This window comes from Hydra vulgaris, chromosome 15 (genome assembly GCF_038396675.1).
Source record: "Hydra vulgaris chromosome 15, alternate assembly HydraT2T_AEP".
Lineage (NCBI taxonomy): Eukaryota > Metazoa > Cnidaria > Hydrozoa > Anthoathecata > Hydridae > Hydra > Hydra vulgaris.
The window spans coordinates 48,061,293-48,078,067 of NC_088934.1; the positions used below are offsets into that span (position 1 = coordinate 48,061,293).

The window sequence follows — 16,775 nt, forward strand, 5'->3', positions numbered from 1 at the left end:
GCAGTATTTTAAATGTTACATTGGGGGATGTAATATTTTAGAAGCCTGAATAAGGGGGATGTGATATTTTACGTAGGAATTTCAGCTTCTTATTGTGATATATATACAGATTACACATGGGGGATGTGATATTTTAGATACCAAATACTAATACTTTGCAGTATTTTAAATGTTACATAGGGGGATGTAATATTTTATTTATTATGTTATAAAATGTATTTATTAAAGTTATAAATATCAACCATTCTATTTGTTAATTTTTTACAAGATTTATTATGTAATAAATGTTATATTATTTATTATTATTTTTAATTTTTAGTAATAAATTTGTTCACAACAAAATGAAGTTTTATTTTTAAAAACAATGCATCCTAATGGTACCATCGATTTGGGATGCAAAAGTCACATTTTATCTAAAAATAAATATTTAAGGTTAAATCATTTTTCTATTTGAAAATAATGTTTAAAAGTAATTGAAATATTTCTTAATACCCATTTATCTTTTTTTGATTTTTTCTAGTTTTCGGACCAGTTTCACTTCCGCAAATACGACACAAACTATCCTGCCAACGTTTTTGACCTATTGATTTAGCTTTATCATTTTTTTTTGTTTCTTTTTAAATGTAATTTTATATAAAAGTAATGTAAATATTTTTAACACTATAAACAACCTTACTAACCTCCTTCATCTAATAGTAGTTGCACCACTTTCTTCCTATATGCATTCACTTCTTCAATCGGAAAGGTGGTCACCAATTCTTCTCCATTTATATAATTTTCAGCAAACTAAAATAGGTCTGCATATATATACATATATATATATGCAGACCTATTTTCCAGTGAGAGCAACCCAGCTGGTGATAATACTTCGATTCGATTCTTCACAGCATTAATAAATGGAATGACATTCAATTTATTGTTTTATATTTAAATTAAATTTTTTTTGATTTAAATAAAGACAAATTATTAATACTGTTTGTTTTGTACAAAAATTCAATTTTGAAGTATATTCATTAATCATACTTTTTTTTTACTGTTTATTAGTAGTTTTAGATAAATATAAACAACTTCGTCACTGAGACATTCGTTTAAAGTGTCTTGTAATGAATAATCATATATCTTGCAGCCACCTAAATCTGGATATATACCCATAATGGCTTTTACAGGGTTTACAACATGGAGATATTGTATTATTGACCTATTCATAAAATGTAATAATAATTAATTATTCAAGCATAGATTTATCAAATAAAATAACGACAGTATTACATTTACAGAAGATAACATAATGTTATAAATTTTTAGACCTTCTATTTTTTCACCGGGTAGGGATAATGTTTAAAATTGATTATATTTAGGTAAGTTTACATAGAAATCTTCAGTTTACTAGTGCGCCACTGAATAATATATACCTTTCACTATCTTCAACTATGCAGCTTTTTTTTGAATAAAACATCCCTAGAAAATTGCACATAAATTAAAATAAAAAGCCAACATGAAGGTATTTGAAGAAAATTTTTTAATACATATCTTCACTATCTTCAACTACAGAGCTTTTTATTGTCTCCTCTGCCTTATTTGTCTCGTCTATAAAATTGAACATAAATATAAAATGATAGGCTAAAAAATATAAATGAAACTATAATTATTTAATAAATACCTTGAAGTCTTTAACTACGAAGCTTTTTATTGAATCTGCCTCCTCTACTAAACAAACCATACATTAAATAAAACGTTAACACTTATAAATAAAAAGGTAGTTTTTTATTACATACCTTTACTATCTCCAAATAGAAAGCTTTTTATTGTCTCCTCTGCCTTATCTGCTTTTAAAAAATTGGATAGAAATTAAAATAAAAAGATAACAAATATAAAGGTAATTTTTTAAGACATACCTTCACTATCTTTAACTTCAAAGCTTTTAATTATCTGCTCTGCCTTATTTGCTTCTAGAAAATTGAACAAAAAATAAAATATGGAAAAAAAATGCTTAAGCAGACCAAAATTTGAAACATAAAAAGAAAATCTGTTGTTACTATTTACCCTTTATGCTTTCCACCAATGAATATTTTTTTTCGATTTTTATTTCACTTTTTGTTGTAATTGTTTCTAAAGTAGAGGGTACAAAAGTCTTTCAAATTAGAAAAAATTGGTTGTTTAGCAATAATATTCATGAAACTCTTTAGCTTTCTTTTTAAAAGTTAAAAAAAGTAGTTATTGGAAAACTTGTATATAAGTTGTGCGCATACCTTTATCACAAATGCCTTCGAGAAATTTCTTAACATGGGCTCTTTTGTGGGTTCCTTTTATAATAACTTTATTACTACTCAGTTTGTAATTTTCACATTTTGTAATATTGCTTACTTCATAAGGTCCTTTAAACCGTGGCTTGAAAGCTGCGCCTTTGCTTCTCCTCCCTCTAATATCAAGTAACAAAACTTCAGCTTTTACTTCATCTTCATTTGCGGGAAAAATACCGACCTCCTAAATAACAATGCATACTGGTATTGATATACTAAATTATGAGTGTAAAGTAAATATAATTGCTTAAAATGATATCCAAATATATTTACTTCTTTGAACTCACTTCTGCAAACAGGTGAACGACCACCAAACATCAACTCAAAAGGTGACACTTTTGTAGACGTTTGTCTTTCAATTCGTAATGGATATAAAACTATATCTAGAAACTCATCCCAGTTTGACTGGTTTTCGTCGACAAGTTTTCTGATTTTTCTAATTAACGTAATTTCAAAATAATGATATTATTATCATTATTTTATTTTGAACTTAAACAATGATAAAATAATGCACACCTTTTTATATTTGTATTTGAGGGTGATAAACAGCAGTAAATCTTATATACCTCATCGTTTAACTAATTAAATAACGGAAAAAAATGAATTATTTTTATTACTTGCTATCGTAAATGCTGTATTATACAAAATCAAAAGGTTTTATTCTAATTCATCCTTAAAGGATTCGACCTAATGTTGTTCCTACAAGTCTGCATTATATAAAAAAATTAAAAAATACCTCATTGCAAAACTCAGTTCCATTGTCAGTAAGTATGACGGATGGAAAACCAAAGGTTGTAACTAAATTTATAATCGCTCTTGCTACCGTTATTGCTTCCTTATTTGGTAATGTGTAAGCAATAGGCCGTTTAGAAAATAAATTGGTGCAACTCATGAAGTATCTGTTACACATTGATGTTTTAGTAAATGGTCCGGCGAAGTCTAAACCAATAATTTCCCATACTCTTGTGGTCTAAACACAAAATTTCAGCATAATGCAACATAACAAAGTAAACACAATACATTATACATTCGTATAATATACTAAATTAAAGATTCCGAATTCTGGAAAGATATTTAAAAACACTTTATTAAGTTACCTTTATGGAATGTAAAGGTTCGTATGCGGAAAGCAGTTGACCCGATGTTTGACATCGAATGCATTGTTTTATCTATTAAAAGAGTTATTTTTTTATTCCTTTTTTAACCTTTTATCTTATTTTCCCAAGGCCAATGGTAGTGGTTTTACAACTTACTATGATAATACTTTACCCATTTTTTAATATCTCCGGTAATATTGGGCCAATAATGTTTTTCCATTATTTTCATTGTTGTTTTGTTTGTGCCACCATGACCCCCTAAAGGACTATCATGTTCCACAGCAAAAAATTTTTTTTGCTCTTCCGTATCCACAACAATATCCGCATAATATAAGTTTCCACATATCTTTACTGTACGCTTCAACTTGTTATCTTAGGATAGTAAATATTGAACAAGTATACTTTCAATTTCATTTATTTCAATGAAACATTTGAATTTGAGTTTTGTTTTTTATTACCAGTACTTAGCACACAATAACTTTTTGACACATTTCTCAAACTTCGTTTTTCATCTTTTCGAAAACCAGCTGGATAAGTGCTTTCTGTTAAATATGCTAAAATGTTTTTAAAGTAATGTTCGTTTTTTTCCACCTTTTCCATTTTTAACTTTTGAGTTTTCAAAATTGTAATGAGTATATCAAACCTGTTTACATATTCTGAGTTAGGGACTATTTATATACATACATAATCGTAAGAAAATCAATAAGTATGTCTTAATGGCTCATACGGAAAGCAGTTAGGCTACATATACAATATACGATAAATGTGCTGCACACGTTTGACTTTTATTATACTAAATTATGTCTTTCGTACGGAAAAAAGACAACATTTAATATCATTTATTTTGTAGAGAAATTTATTGTTTTCTTTTAGTTTTGTCTTTTAAAATGAGCGTTCTGTCTCCTTTCTGTATGCCTATCTTTGTAACGCTTATATTTCTATTTTCTAATACTTATGTTTTTTTCCTCTAAAAACGTCTATTTCCACATGCAAGGGTTGCTGACGGCTTCGCCGAAAGATCGCGACTTATGTTGTGGTCTGGAGAGGCTTTTTGTTGACTAACCTGTACGACTAGCCCTGATAGGTAAAGTGTGACTCGGTAAGGCAAGTAGTAGAAGGGGGATAAATTTCAATGCCTACTTAGTATTAAGATTACACGTAGAAAATTAAACTACTTAGATTAAATTAAGTTGAAGAAAAGTAAAAATATTTAATAAGTAGAATAGAAACTTTTGAATAAAAAAGTAACAAGAATATTATTTAAATATTTTCAATGTTTTTTCAAGATGTTTTGAGACCAGTATTATGCGTAATAAAATTTGAATAGCTCTGGGTTTCTGACACGTCAGACGAAGGTGTATTCAAAACAAAAATTTGTGCGCTCAACTTTTAACCTCAAATAATAAATATTTACTAATATAATTTCACTTCACTTTGCTTAAACTCATTTCTTTCCTGAACTGCTCAAGTCGAACTGTTTGACAAATATTATAATTACCGGCAATTTATGTTCGGAATTTTGTTACCACGGCTACGCGTTTGTACTCGACTCGTTGAATTGAAATTAAAAAGTCTTTCATATGCCAATCAATATTTTATTATCTAACTTAATCCTTTTAAATAAACCACCACACTTTCATCCTTATTTTAAACTTGTCAAATTCCTCGCTATTTGGCTGTCATTATAAGCACGATTTTTAATTGTTGTTGAAATCCTCGTCGTACAATGTGGGACACGGTTTAAAGCATTTGTATCATTAAGTAAATAAAGAAACCAAATATTCTAAGTGTGTACAAATAGAAATTTTTTATTATTGCTCAATTGTTTCGTTGTCGAAATGATTAAAATATTCGCGAAAGCATTTCGATGTCGCAGTGGGCTTAAAACAACAATAATCAACATGCTGTTTTGATTTCAAATTAGTTAACAGTAAATAATCGCAATTCCCAAATTTTTTATGTTCGTCTTTTCCATAATATTGTACAGTACTATAAATATACTACAATGCACATACAGTATTGGAACAGTATTCTTTATCATTACACATTGATTTTACATTTATTATTATAAATATATATATAAATCGATTTCTAAACTGGAGAAGATTCAAAAATGATTCAAGAATCAGAGGCACCTTCTCTCATACCACCCACAAAAAAACGTTAATTTAATCATACTTTAGAATTGTTTCTTTATTGGGATAATAAAGAAACTTCTTTTATTTAAAAGAAGCTTCTTTATTAAAAGATTCCAAATATTTTCTAGCCCTCTCTCCTTAAATTTTAAAATATACAAAAAAAGAAACAACAATGACAAACAGTAATTATTTCTTTTCCTTAAATGTTTATGCACTAACACATAAAAATACAAGCATAAAAATATGTTAGTTGTGTTCTTTTTGAATCTTTAGAACTCATTAACTCGTTCAAAGCCCTATGCATTTTAAAAAGCCTTTTCAAAGTCTTGGTTGAACAATTTTTTAATAGTTTAAAACAATTTTTTAATAGTTTAAAACAATTTTGCATTTTTTAATAGTTAGCTCAATCGCATCTAAATTAAATAGAAGATTAAATTAAACATTAAAAAGCTAAAAAAAATAATGAAAATAAAGAATACAAAAAATTGTAAATTTATTATAAGCTTTGTAAATAAACATAAATTGTATACATATATATATCTCATATATTTTTAAACATATTCCAACAAAGCTGAAAGAAATAAAAAAGAGCTACCACTATTTCAGTATATGTGGTGACTAATTATCACAATAAGAAGCTGAAATTCCTACGTAAAATATCACATCCCCCTTATTATGCTTCTAGAATATTTCATCTCCCTATGTAACATTTAAAATACTGCAAAGTATTAGTATTTGGTATCTAAAATATCGCATCCCCCATGTGTAATCTGTATATATATCACAATAAGAAGCTGAAATTCCTACGTAAAATATCACATCCCCCATATTCAGGCTTCTAAAATATTACATCCCCCAATGTAACATTTAAAATACTGCAAAGTATTAGTATTTGGTATCTAAAATATCACATCCCCCATGTGTAATCTGTATATATATCACAATAAGAAGCTGAAATTCCTACGTAAAATATCACATCCCCCTTATTCAGGCTTCTAAAATACTACATCCCCCTATGCATCATTTAAAATACTGCAAAGTATTAGTATTTGGTATCTAAAACATCACATCCCCCATGTGTAATCTATATAACTATTGTCACGCAATATATTAAGATCAAAATTTCATAAGTATGAATTTAAAATATATTACCATTTAATGCTAACTTCATTTATAGTATATTATTTACAAAAAGCTTTATGAATCTTGATCGTTGCGTTTTTAATTTTATTGTTTTTGTACTTTAATATTTCGGACGTGCTAGATACACTTTTAAGTGCAATAACTTGAAAACGCATTCTCGATTTCGGTTTTTCTATGGGGGATGTGATATTTTAGGCGGATGTGATATTTTATTACAGGTATCGTTAAATTGACAAACTCAAAACCTTATGAAATGGCAATAGATGGCCTAATCAATGACTCGTAAAGTTACGCATGCGTATTTGAGTTCTTAAAATGCAAAACGAACGGCGGAACTCATAATACAGACGTTGAATTAACGTTGATTCAACGTCGCGTTAAGTTGATCGTTTTCAACGAATTTTCAACGTTGATAAAATGTTGATTTTTGGTTATATGACGTCGCGACTAAAAATCAACCGTAAATCAACGTTGAAATAACGTCGTGTGTCCACTGGGAAACAACTTTGAAGCAAAATTTAAAATAAATCAAAGCAATAACTTTTATCTAAGATCTAATGAGAGGCTCACATATACACTGCCTCGTAAATTAACTACGCATAAAGAGTACAGCATAATGTATGGAAGGTCTAAGTTGTGGAACAGCTTTAAAAATAATCATTTCAGTATGATGAAATCAGTAAACTTATTTAAGATAATATAAAAAGAGAACTTGTGAAAATGAAATGAAAGCTTTAAAATTTAATATACGAACCTTTTGATAAACATTTTTGTTTAACTTAATTTCTTATAAGATATTTTTTTTATAACTTAATTTACAGTTATGGAAGTTTATTCTATTTTATTGTCTTTTACTCAACATATATAACGGAGTTACTTGTTTTTTCATATTTTAACGGAGTTTTATATAAATATTATCACAATTTTGTTTTACTTTACACTTGTTAAAAACCTAATAGGAGTTCTATGAAAAGATTGTGAAGATTTCGGTCATCCATATCTTTGAGTTCATCTATGGTTATTTAAATTGTTTTTTTATTTTTATTTTATGAAAACGTTTCTTTGTAGTTAAAAACGTTTCTTTATATATATTTTTTTAACTGTATGAACAGCGAAATATATGTTTGAAAAAAGAGAGAGGGAAAAAAAAAAAAAATGTATGACACGAAAAGATTTTAAAAAAAAGTAATACTTGCAAATGATAGAAAAATAAGTAAACAACAACTAAACTATAAATAAATGAAAACATATATTCCTAAAACATTTTTTTTTTTTTGTAATTTATTTCGGTGCTACTTAATTTATATACAATTAGCTTTAATACATTTATTAATTAGATAAGAATTAGAATAATGACAGAAGCAAGTAGAAGACTGTAGTCTTATCATCAAGCCCCCTTTGATTTGCAATTTTGCAATAAGTTTCACGTGAGATTAAAATTCTTAAGTAGAAATAAACCAATGATATAATCATCCATAAGAAGAATTCGTAAGTAAAAATAAACCACGGTATAATCATCGTTTGTAGTTATCCAAAAGGGATAAATTCGTTTTAGTTAGTTATTATTGATTTGATCTTTAAAAATAGGAGAGTATGTTGAAGTCACTTAAGTTAAATATGGGCTGTTTGATTGCTGCTTTAAAGAGATCTGATGACTTCATGTTTTTTATTTCCTCTTTAAGGATCGAATTCCATAGCCGCAGTCCTCGAGTTGAGATAGAGAAGTCAGTTATTTTATGTAAAGTCTTCGGAATTTTAAAGTTTTGAAAAGAGTACTTCGTTGAGTATTTGTGATCAATGGTGGAAAATTGATTTTCAAAGTATTTTGGTAGCAAGTTGTTTTGCGATTGAAACATAGATAATAAATTTTGGAAGTGGTTCAGCTCATGAATATTTAGAGCTCCAGTCTCCCTGAATAATGGCTTGGCGTGGGTATATCTATTAGCGTTGCATACTATTCGACACGCTTGCTTTTGTTTAACGTATATTTTCTTTAGTACTGAAGAGTGTGTGCTTACCCAAATGATATTGCAACAGCTGATATAAATGTGAATGAAAGAATAACATATATTTTTTAAGCAAGTTTTATTTAGAAGGTGTTTTATTATATGCGTGATGCAAATTGATTTAGAGATTTTGTTTTCGATGTGCAAAACATGATTCTTCCAACTAAGATTTTCTTGAAAAACTATTTCCAGGATTTTCATAGAATGGTCTCTTTCTATATTAATGTTGTTGATTATAAGCTTGGGAAGTTGAAGTGGTAAGTTAACAGAGTTATATGGTTTGTAAAAACACATTTGTTTTGAGGAATGTTTAAGGAAAGTTTATTATCTTTGAACCACTCATTTAAGTTTTGCAGCTCGTGATTAACAGTAGGAAATATTGCTTTTATATTTGAGTGAGTAAAGAAAATATTCGCATCATCAGCAAAAAGAGTAAAATTTAAAATGTTTGAATTTAAGTAGATATTGTTCACATAGAGTAAAAATAGTAAAGGTCCAAGAATTGAGCCTTGGGTTACACCGCAACTAATTGTTTGTAATCGTGTACATGCTGAATTGTGCGACACTTCTTGTTCTCTGTTATTTAAGTAACATCTGAACCATTTTAGATTGTTGCATGTTACTCTATATATCTCTAGCTTGTGTAGGAGGATCTCGTGGTCAATTGTATTGAATGCTTTGGTTAAATCAATAAACAAGGCTAGATTATATTCATTATTTTCATAACCATTCGAAAATTTATTGACTAATTCAATTATTGCATAATATGTTGAATGGCTCTTGCGAAATCCAAACTGTTTGCTATACAGAATATTATTTATTTCAAGATAGCTATATAATCTATTATGCATGATACGTTCAAGAAGTTTTAAAAAGCAAGAAAGAATTGATATAGGCCAATAGTTGGATGCTAAAGAGTCATCGCCATTCTTATAAATAGGGACTACTCTTGCTAATTTTAATTGGTCAGGGAAAAACACCAGTTTTAAAGGATAAATTGAATATTGTTAAAAGAGGCGATTCGATAATATCAAAAACTGATTTTAAAACAATTGCATTGATTTCGTCGATGCATGGACTTTTGTTGATTTTTAATAAATTTAAAGCTGTTCGAAGTTCATCCGAGAATATTTCAAACTCATTCATAACTGTGTTTTTTTTAAAAAGGACTTAAACGTTTTGCTTCCCGGAATTGTTTTTTTGGCTAAATTTTTACCAACGTTTATAAAGAATTCATTAAATATATCAGCAATTTTGTCTTTGTCAAAAACACCTGTGTTCATTTTTGTTTGTTAACGATTTGGAAAAACAGTGTTTATGTTTAGTTTTTTTTTTCCAGGTACTTCTTTTATTATATCCCATTTTTTTGTACCATTTTCTATTTTCGAGCAGATTTGAGTAATAGTTTTTTTAAAATTATTTTGTTAATTTTTCAAAAGAATTTTTGGATTTTTTATATTTCGTTTCATTATTTAAAGTTTTATTTTTTTTTAAATTATCGTAGAGCTTTTGCTTCTTTATTGATGATTTTTTAAGCCCTTTTGTCATTATTTTAAATTATTTAAATTAACATTATTTTTAATCTTTTTTGCATCTCATGCTCAACTCTAAGAATGTCTAGTAAAAATTTGTAAATATCGCTTTTTTTTAAGTGGATAAAATGTTTCATCATGAAACATTTCGTAATAAGTTTAGTAATTTTTATTCATATCCTAACAAGCCATCCAGCAGTTTAAATACGTACCTACCAAAATATCATTTGAATAAACAAGAACATAGGTAACATCGCCGACATCGATGCGACATTTACTCAGCTACAGACGTTTGATCAGCTACAGATTTAATTTTAATTTATTTTTTATTGATTCAAATTTAAAAAAACTTTGAATAAGTCTTTTTCTTTTCTTTTTCTTTTTGTAGTTATTAAGGTGCTCCAAAAAGTCTATATGGTCTTATCATTGAGTATCGCTTAAGAGCATTTACGCTTCACTTTCACGTTTTCAGTTTACGCCTCCTTCCTTACCAATTTCTCTTATTGGGGTAGAGCCAGCATTGAACCTTAAACCTCTAGTTTCTGAGCAAGAAATCTAGCCACGGCTGCGTTTTTTTAATGATTTTTAATGATTAAGGTGTTACTTTTGTTTATTCTAAAACAAGTTATTTGTGCAAATAATACATGAAATGAAAAAAAAAAAAAAATTCAGAAATTTATATAGGTTGAGTCATACAAAATTTATTTCTAAGCTTTATAAATAATGAGCTATACAGGGGCATCCCGAAGAGATCTTAAAGGTTCTGGGGGAAGGGGTGACGTTTCTGTTTTTTGCAAGTTGGGAAAAAAAGTTAAAAAATATAAAGACTTACCAAACGCAGGCCAAAATTTGCCAAATAATTTTTGAATTGAAAATTTTTTTTAAGGGGGTTAGATTTCTTCTCTGGCTACTTTTCAGCCTCTCAGCGGTCCATGACATTCTCAATAATATAAAGGATTATATATTAAAAAGATTATAATTGATCCTACGTTTCTTTTTTACATACTCAACTTTTTAAGTCATAATGAGGTGGTCAGAGTGATCAACAATTATTAGATCGATAACTGGTCAAACCAAAGTACAGCTTCTAATCTTTTATGATTGCGAGAATGAAATTATAACTGCCGTGACGTAGTGGTTAGAGCGCTTGCTTTATAACCAAGCGATCCAGGATTCAAGCGAGCTCTAGGCATATTTAGCGTTGTTGGTAAGGAATAAAGCATTAACTCCCTAGTTAAATGCTTGTTTAACAAATTAGATATTTTGCTTTTACCCACACCCACAACAAAAACTAATCGCGTTTGACAATTTATTAACTTTTAAACCAAATGAATATATTTCAAGATTATCGTGCGACTTAAATTTTTTTTTAAAAATTTGTAAATATGGTATAAGCTTTCGTCAGTAAAAACATCCATATAAAACACTCACAGAAAACACCCAAAAAACACCCTCTTTTTTGAAAGAGGGTGTTAAAAGTTTTCTGACTATTTGAAACTTTTTTAAATAGCCAGAAATATTTCTTGTAAAATAAAGAATTTAGAAAATGTAAATAGAATTATATTTTTTAAAATTTCTAAATTTTTAAAAAATTTTACATTTCTAATTCGAATTATCTCTAAAAAAGTGAAGAACTCTGGTAAATTGAAGAAGTAAGAGTTTAGACAAGTTGTTTTTTGGGAATCCAAATGAATCGCTGACATATTGATCGATATGTAAAAAAATTGTCAGAAGATTTTAAACTTGTGATATCACCACTTTTTAATATTTAGAGCTGCCGTGGCGCAGTGGTAGCGTACTTGCCTCAGAAACAAAGGATCCCTGGTTCAAACTCCACTCTGGGCAAGTTTTGCGACATCGCTGTGTAAAAAAATTGTCAGAAGATTATAAATTTATAGCGTCACTATTTATTAATATTGGTATGACTTTTGCTACTGTTAAAACATAGGGAAAAATTTATTGTTTTAATGAAATTGAAAAAACCTTAAAGAATAATATTACTTATTATTATTGGTATTTGGTAAAATCATTTACTCTCACTTTTTTCATTATCTTTAGTTCTTCTTTGTTTTTTTTTTGCCTTTAAGTTAATTACCTCCTCAAGTCCTCTACAGTATAGGAGACAATTTTTATAAATATATATTTTTTCTTAGTTGTTATTACATCTTTTCTTCAGATCTATAACCAATTTTTACAAGAAAAAGAACGTTTCACAATAAATAACGTTTGATAATAAAGATTAACTAATTTTATGTAAAATATGTAACAAATGTTTTATTTGATTTTAGAGCTGCGTATTTTTTTGTAAAAACCTAGTAAGCCCTATTAAGTTAAACTTAAAAATTTAAAGTAAAAATGGATTAAAAGCATTTTAAATGTTGCAGGAAAATACGAACATCCTTGTAAAGCATTTTATCTTTGGAATGCGGAATATTTGTATTGAAGCTCAATTTATTGTTAAATTTTTTTATTATTTCAATGCATAGAAAAATTTCAATATAAATGACATGAGTATATATATATATATATATATATATATATATATATATATATATATATATATATATATATATATATATATATATATATATATATATTAATATACCTATATTAAAGGGCTTAGATATACAGTTTCTGGTAAAAACAGCTCTTTGCTTGTTTAAGGTATTTAGACTGACAAGTTTACGGTCAGATTGTAACAAAACGCAGTGATTTATTTGAAGAAACTAATTAAATTTAATGTTTTTAAAAACCAACAAAGACGCAAATTAAGGCCACAAATGTTTTTATTTTTTTACTGTAAAACATGCGCTGAGTGTTGCAACATCGACTACAATGCAATATCTTATAGCCTGACTCGCAACGGATTGCTGCTATATCGGCACTGTCCTATAGCCTGACTCGCAACAGAATGCTGCTACAATGACTGACAAATAGCCTGAATCGCAACAGAGTGCTTCTACATCGACTGAGGGTTTGGTTGGGGCAGGCAGTCTATGAAATAACAAGAAAAAATTTATTTTACCCGGTCTTTATAAATTTTTTTTTAAAGATAACCTAAAACTGACATTTTATGGAAATACTTAAAGACAATCATGCAAGAGTATATATATATATATATATATATATATATATATATATATATATATATATATATATATATATATATATATATATATATATATATATATATATATCAAAGTACGCTTAAAGTAAATATGTAAATATATTTAGTTTATGCGTAGATTTATAGGTTATTAAAGCACTTATACACTGTTTACTGAAGATCAGCCTAACTTACTATTTATCACTTTATTTCTTACGTGGGCATGTTACCGTATAATGAAAATGCCTTGATGCTACCGTAATGAAAATTGCATGTCAGTTTACTTCCTATCGTAATTAAAATAATTGCAAAAACAGTTTGTAGTTACTATGGAAAATAAAGATAAATTACAAAAACAAAAAATTTAATTAAAAAACAACAAGTTTTAAAAAATGAAAACGAAAAAGAACTTATGAGTATATTTGAATTAAATATATTAATACTTAGCTAAAAAATGTTCAAGGCAACTTTTTTAAAAACTTAAATATCTTTTTTAATTATCTAATACATAACATGATTTTAATGATATTAGTGATCCCCGGTTCAAATTTGTTATTGATATTAAATTCATTAGCATAGCATTCATTTTATCATTTTTGTGTCACTTTTTTCTATTTTGCTAAGTTTTATTAGTATAATATTAACATTTTAAATGTTAATATGTGTGTGCCTAAACGCACACTCGCAACTTATGGTATATGTACATTCATATATATATATATACATATATATATATATATACATATATATATATATATATATATATATATATATATATATATATATATATATATATATATATATATATATATATATATATATATATATATATATATATATATATATATATATATATATGTATATACATTGAACTAAATTGTAAAAACTAAAATTTAAAATAAATTGAGTAAAATTTTTTTGTCAACCAAATAAACAATATGTGGAGTATCCTTCTTATATATATACTCTCTTCTTCTTTTTTACAAACATAACATTTACAAAAAATTGCACTATTTAATAAAACAAATTATATTAAAGTTTAAAATTTTTAGTACCAGTGCTGAAAAACACCATATATTGTTTATTTGGTAGACAAACAACTTTTACTCAATTTATTCTCGCTATCTATAACTAATTTAAAAAGTTTGTTTATGTTTATTAATGTATGAATATAACTATTTTTAGAATAAAAATGATTATCAAAACTATTTTTTTGGCGGTCTTAATGATGGTGTTTATGATGAGCAGCGTAATAGCAGTAGGAATCATTGAAAACCAAACACCGATAAATATTATGACATCTACATGGCAATCAACAACGCAAAAACACATTTCTCAAAAAACAACTAGGAAACCAGGTATTGATATTTCAAAACTCTCTCTGCTCGAAATTTGCAGCATTTTTAAAATTTCGACACAGAACTGTTCGTGTACGGTGCTTATGATGAAGCCATTATGTGACTTTTTAAATATAACAACTGTATCGATAAAGTTTAAGTGTGATTCTGTAAGTAACACAGGAATAGCAATTGCAAATATTATATCTTCGGTTCTCGGACTTTTAGGCAATGGATTAGTAATTGTCTTTGCTTTTATGAACCGAAAAGATTCTTCAAGATTTAGAAATTTAATATCTGGTCTTGCGCTTGCTGATTTTGCATTTGCTGCTGTTCTATTTTTGATGAGTGTACCTCAAACATGGACTTGCAAATGGGTATACGGTCTAATTATGTGCAAGTTACTACGCGCATCGTTGGCTGGTACTGCAAACATTGCTGTTGGATTTATAGTCATAATTGCAATAGATCGATTCTTTGGCATCATGCTACCATTTAGTAAATTATTAAGTACAAACAGAATGCGATTTATTGTATGTTTAAATGTTTTGATAGGAATCGGATCTGTTATACCTCCCTTAGTTGTGCTTCAGGAAGGGGAATTTACGACATGTGTAGAAGTTTGGAGCAAGGATAAGTCGCGCATTTACACATGGTCATTGTTTGTTTTGTATTATTTTTTACCAATAGTTTCTCTTGCTGTGTTATACGGCGTTATGATGGTGTGGTTAAAAAGATCATATCAAGACAATAACATTTTAAGAGATGAGCAGCTTAAATCTCGATATCGAAACAATAAGAATGTTGTGATCATGCTTGTATCAATTTTAGTATTATTTGCTGTCTTGGTTCTACCTAATCGAATTTATTGGATTATCAACGACCAATATAATCTTAATAACATAAAAAATGCGCAAATTATAAGGTTTCTCAAAATGTTTTCCGATATACCCTACGGTCTTCATGCCGCTGTCAACCCCATAATTTATTCAGTAGTAGATATAAAATTCAAACAACAGTTGAAGGTTTTTTTTTGTGGTAAAAAGTTTGCTAATTTTTCAATTTATTCGCGCAAAACATTTATTTCAACTATCTCGATGAACAGTAAAGTATCTACTTCAACCATATCAATGAACAGTAAAGTTTCTACATTAAGTTGCCAATAAACCAGTTTTAGAAATACAATACCAAATTATTACACTCTTAGTATGAAGAATGTTTTAAATTAGTAATATATAAGCTTGGCTTATTATAACAAATTCTAAAAAATTTGATTGGATAAATTTTTATATATATTTAACTAAAATACTTTTGCTCAAATATCAATGTAAATACGTAATATATACTAACACATACGTTATATATACTAACACATACGTTATATATACTAACACATACGTTATATATACTAACACATACGTTATATATACTAACACATACGTTATATACACAATTTTGTGGTTGTAGAAATAAGTAGAATATTTGTATAACTTTTAGATTTGTATATAAATGACTTAGTGTAACCTGGGGTCCTATAAATTTACTTATATAGTTGGTATTTTTTTAATATTTTTAGTTTATGTATTATTTTAATGTAATATATGAGAACAAACATAGACATGACCCAATTAGGTAAAATAAAAAAAAAGTTAAATTTATTGGAAGGATTTTAATTTCTTATAATCTTTTTCGCAAAATGCCGTCAGCCCATCGATGCAAGGTGCTTGGTTAGTTTACAGACGAACCCCGTCTTATTGCATTTTAATCTTGTTTTACAAGCAGAGTTACTTAATTTCTATACAGCCATAGTGTAGTGGTCACAGATCTGGATTCAAATCTGCGGGTCTGTGGTTCAAAGCCAACATTGGTCTTGTATATGTCATTGGTAAGGAATAAAGTGTGAATTTTCTAGTTGTATCCGATTACGCGAAATACTGTGATAAGACCATTAGGACTTCTTGTATCACATAAATAACTAAACCTTCACCCCTCCAGCCCTTTCACTATAAAAAAAATTATAATAATTTTAACCATTTTTACTATATACTCCAATACATATTTATTATATACTCCAAGTTTAATAAACCAGACTACATGATTTATTTTAAATTTGCAT

General features: G+C 27.7%; 1 protein-coding gene across 1 annotated transcript; it reads left to right on the forward strand.

The window, feature by feature from the left end:
- The first annotated feature begins 14,511 nt into the window (after nt 1-14,511).
- On the forward strand, nt 14,512-16,317 carry LOC105844977 (allatostatin-A receptor). The gene has a single exon (XM_065819345.1). It carries the CDS (start codon nt 14,515-14,517, stop codon nt 15,823-15,825), a length of 1,311 nt encoding a protein of 436 aa, XP_065675417.1. The 5' UTR covers nt 14,512-14,514; the 3' UTR covers nt 15,826-16,317.
- The last annotated feature ends 458 nt before the right edge of the window (nt 16,318-16,775 follow it).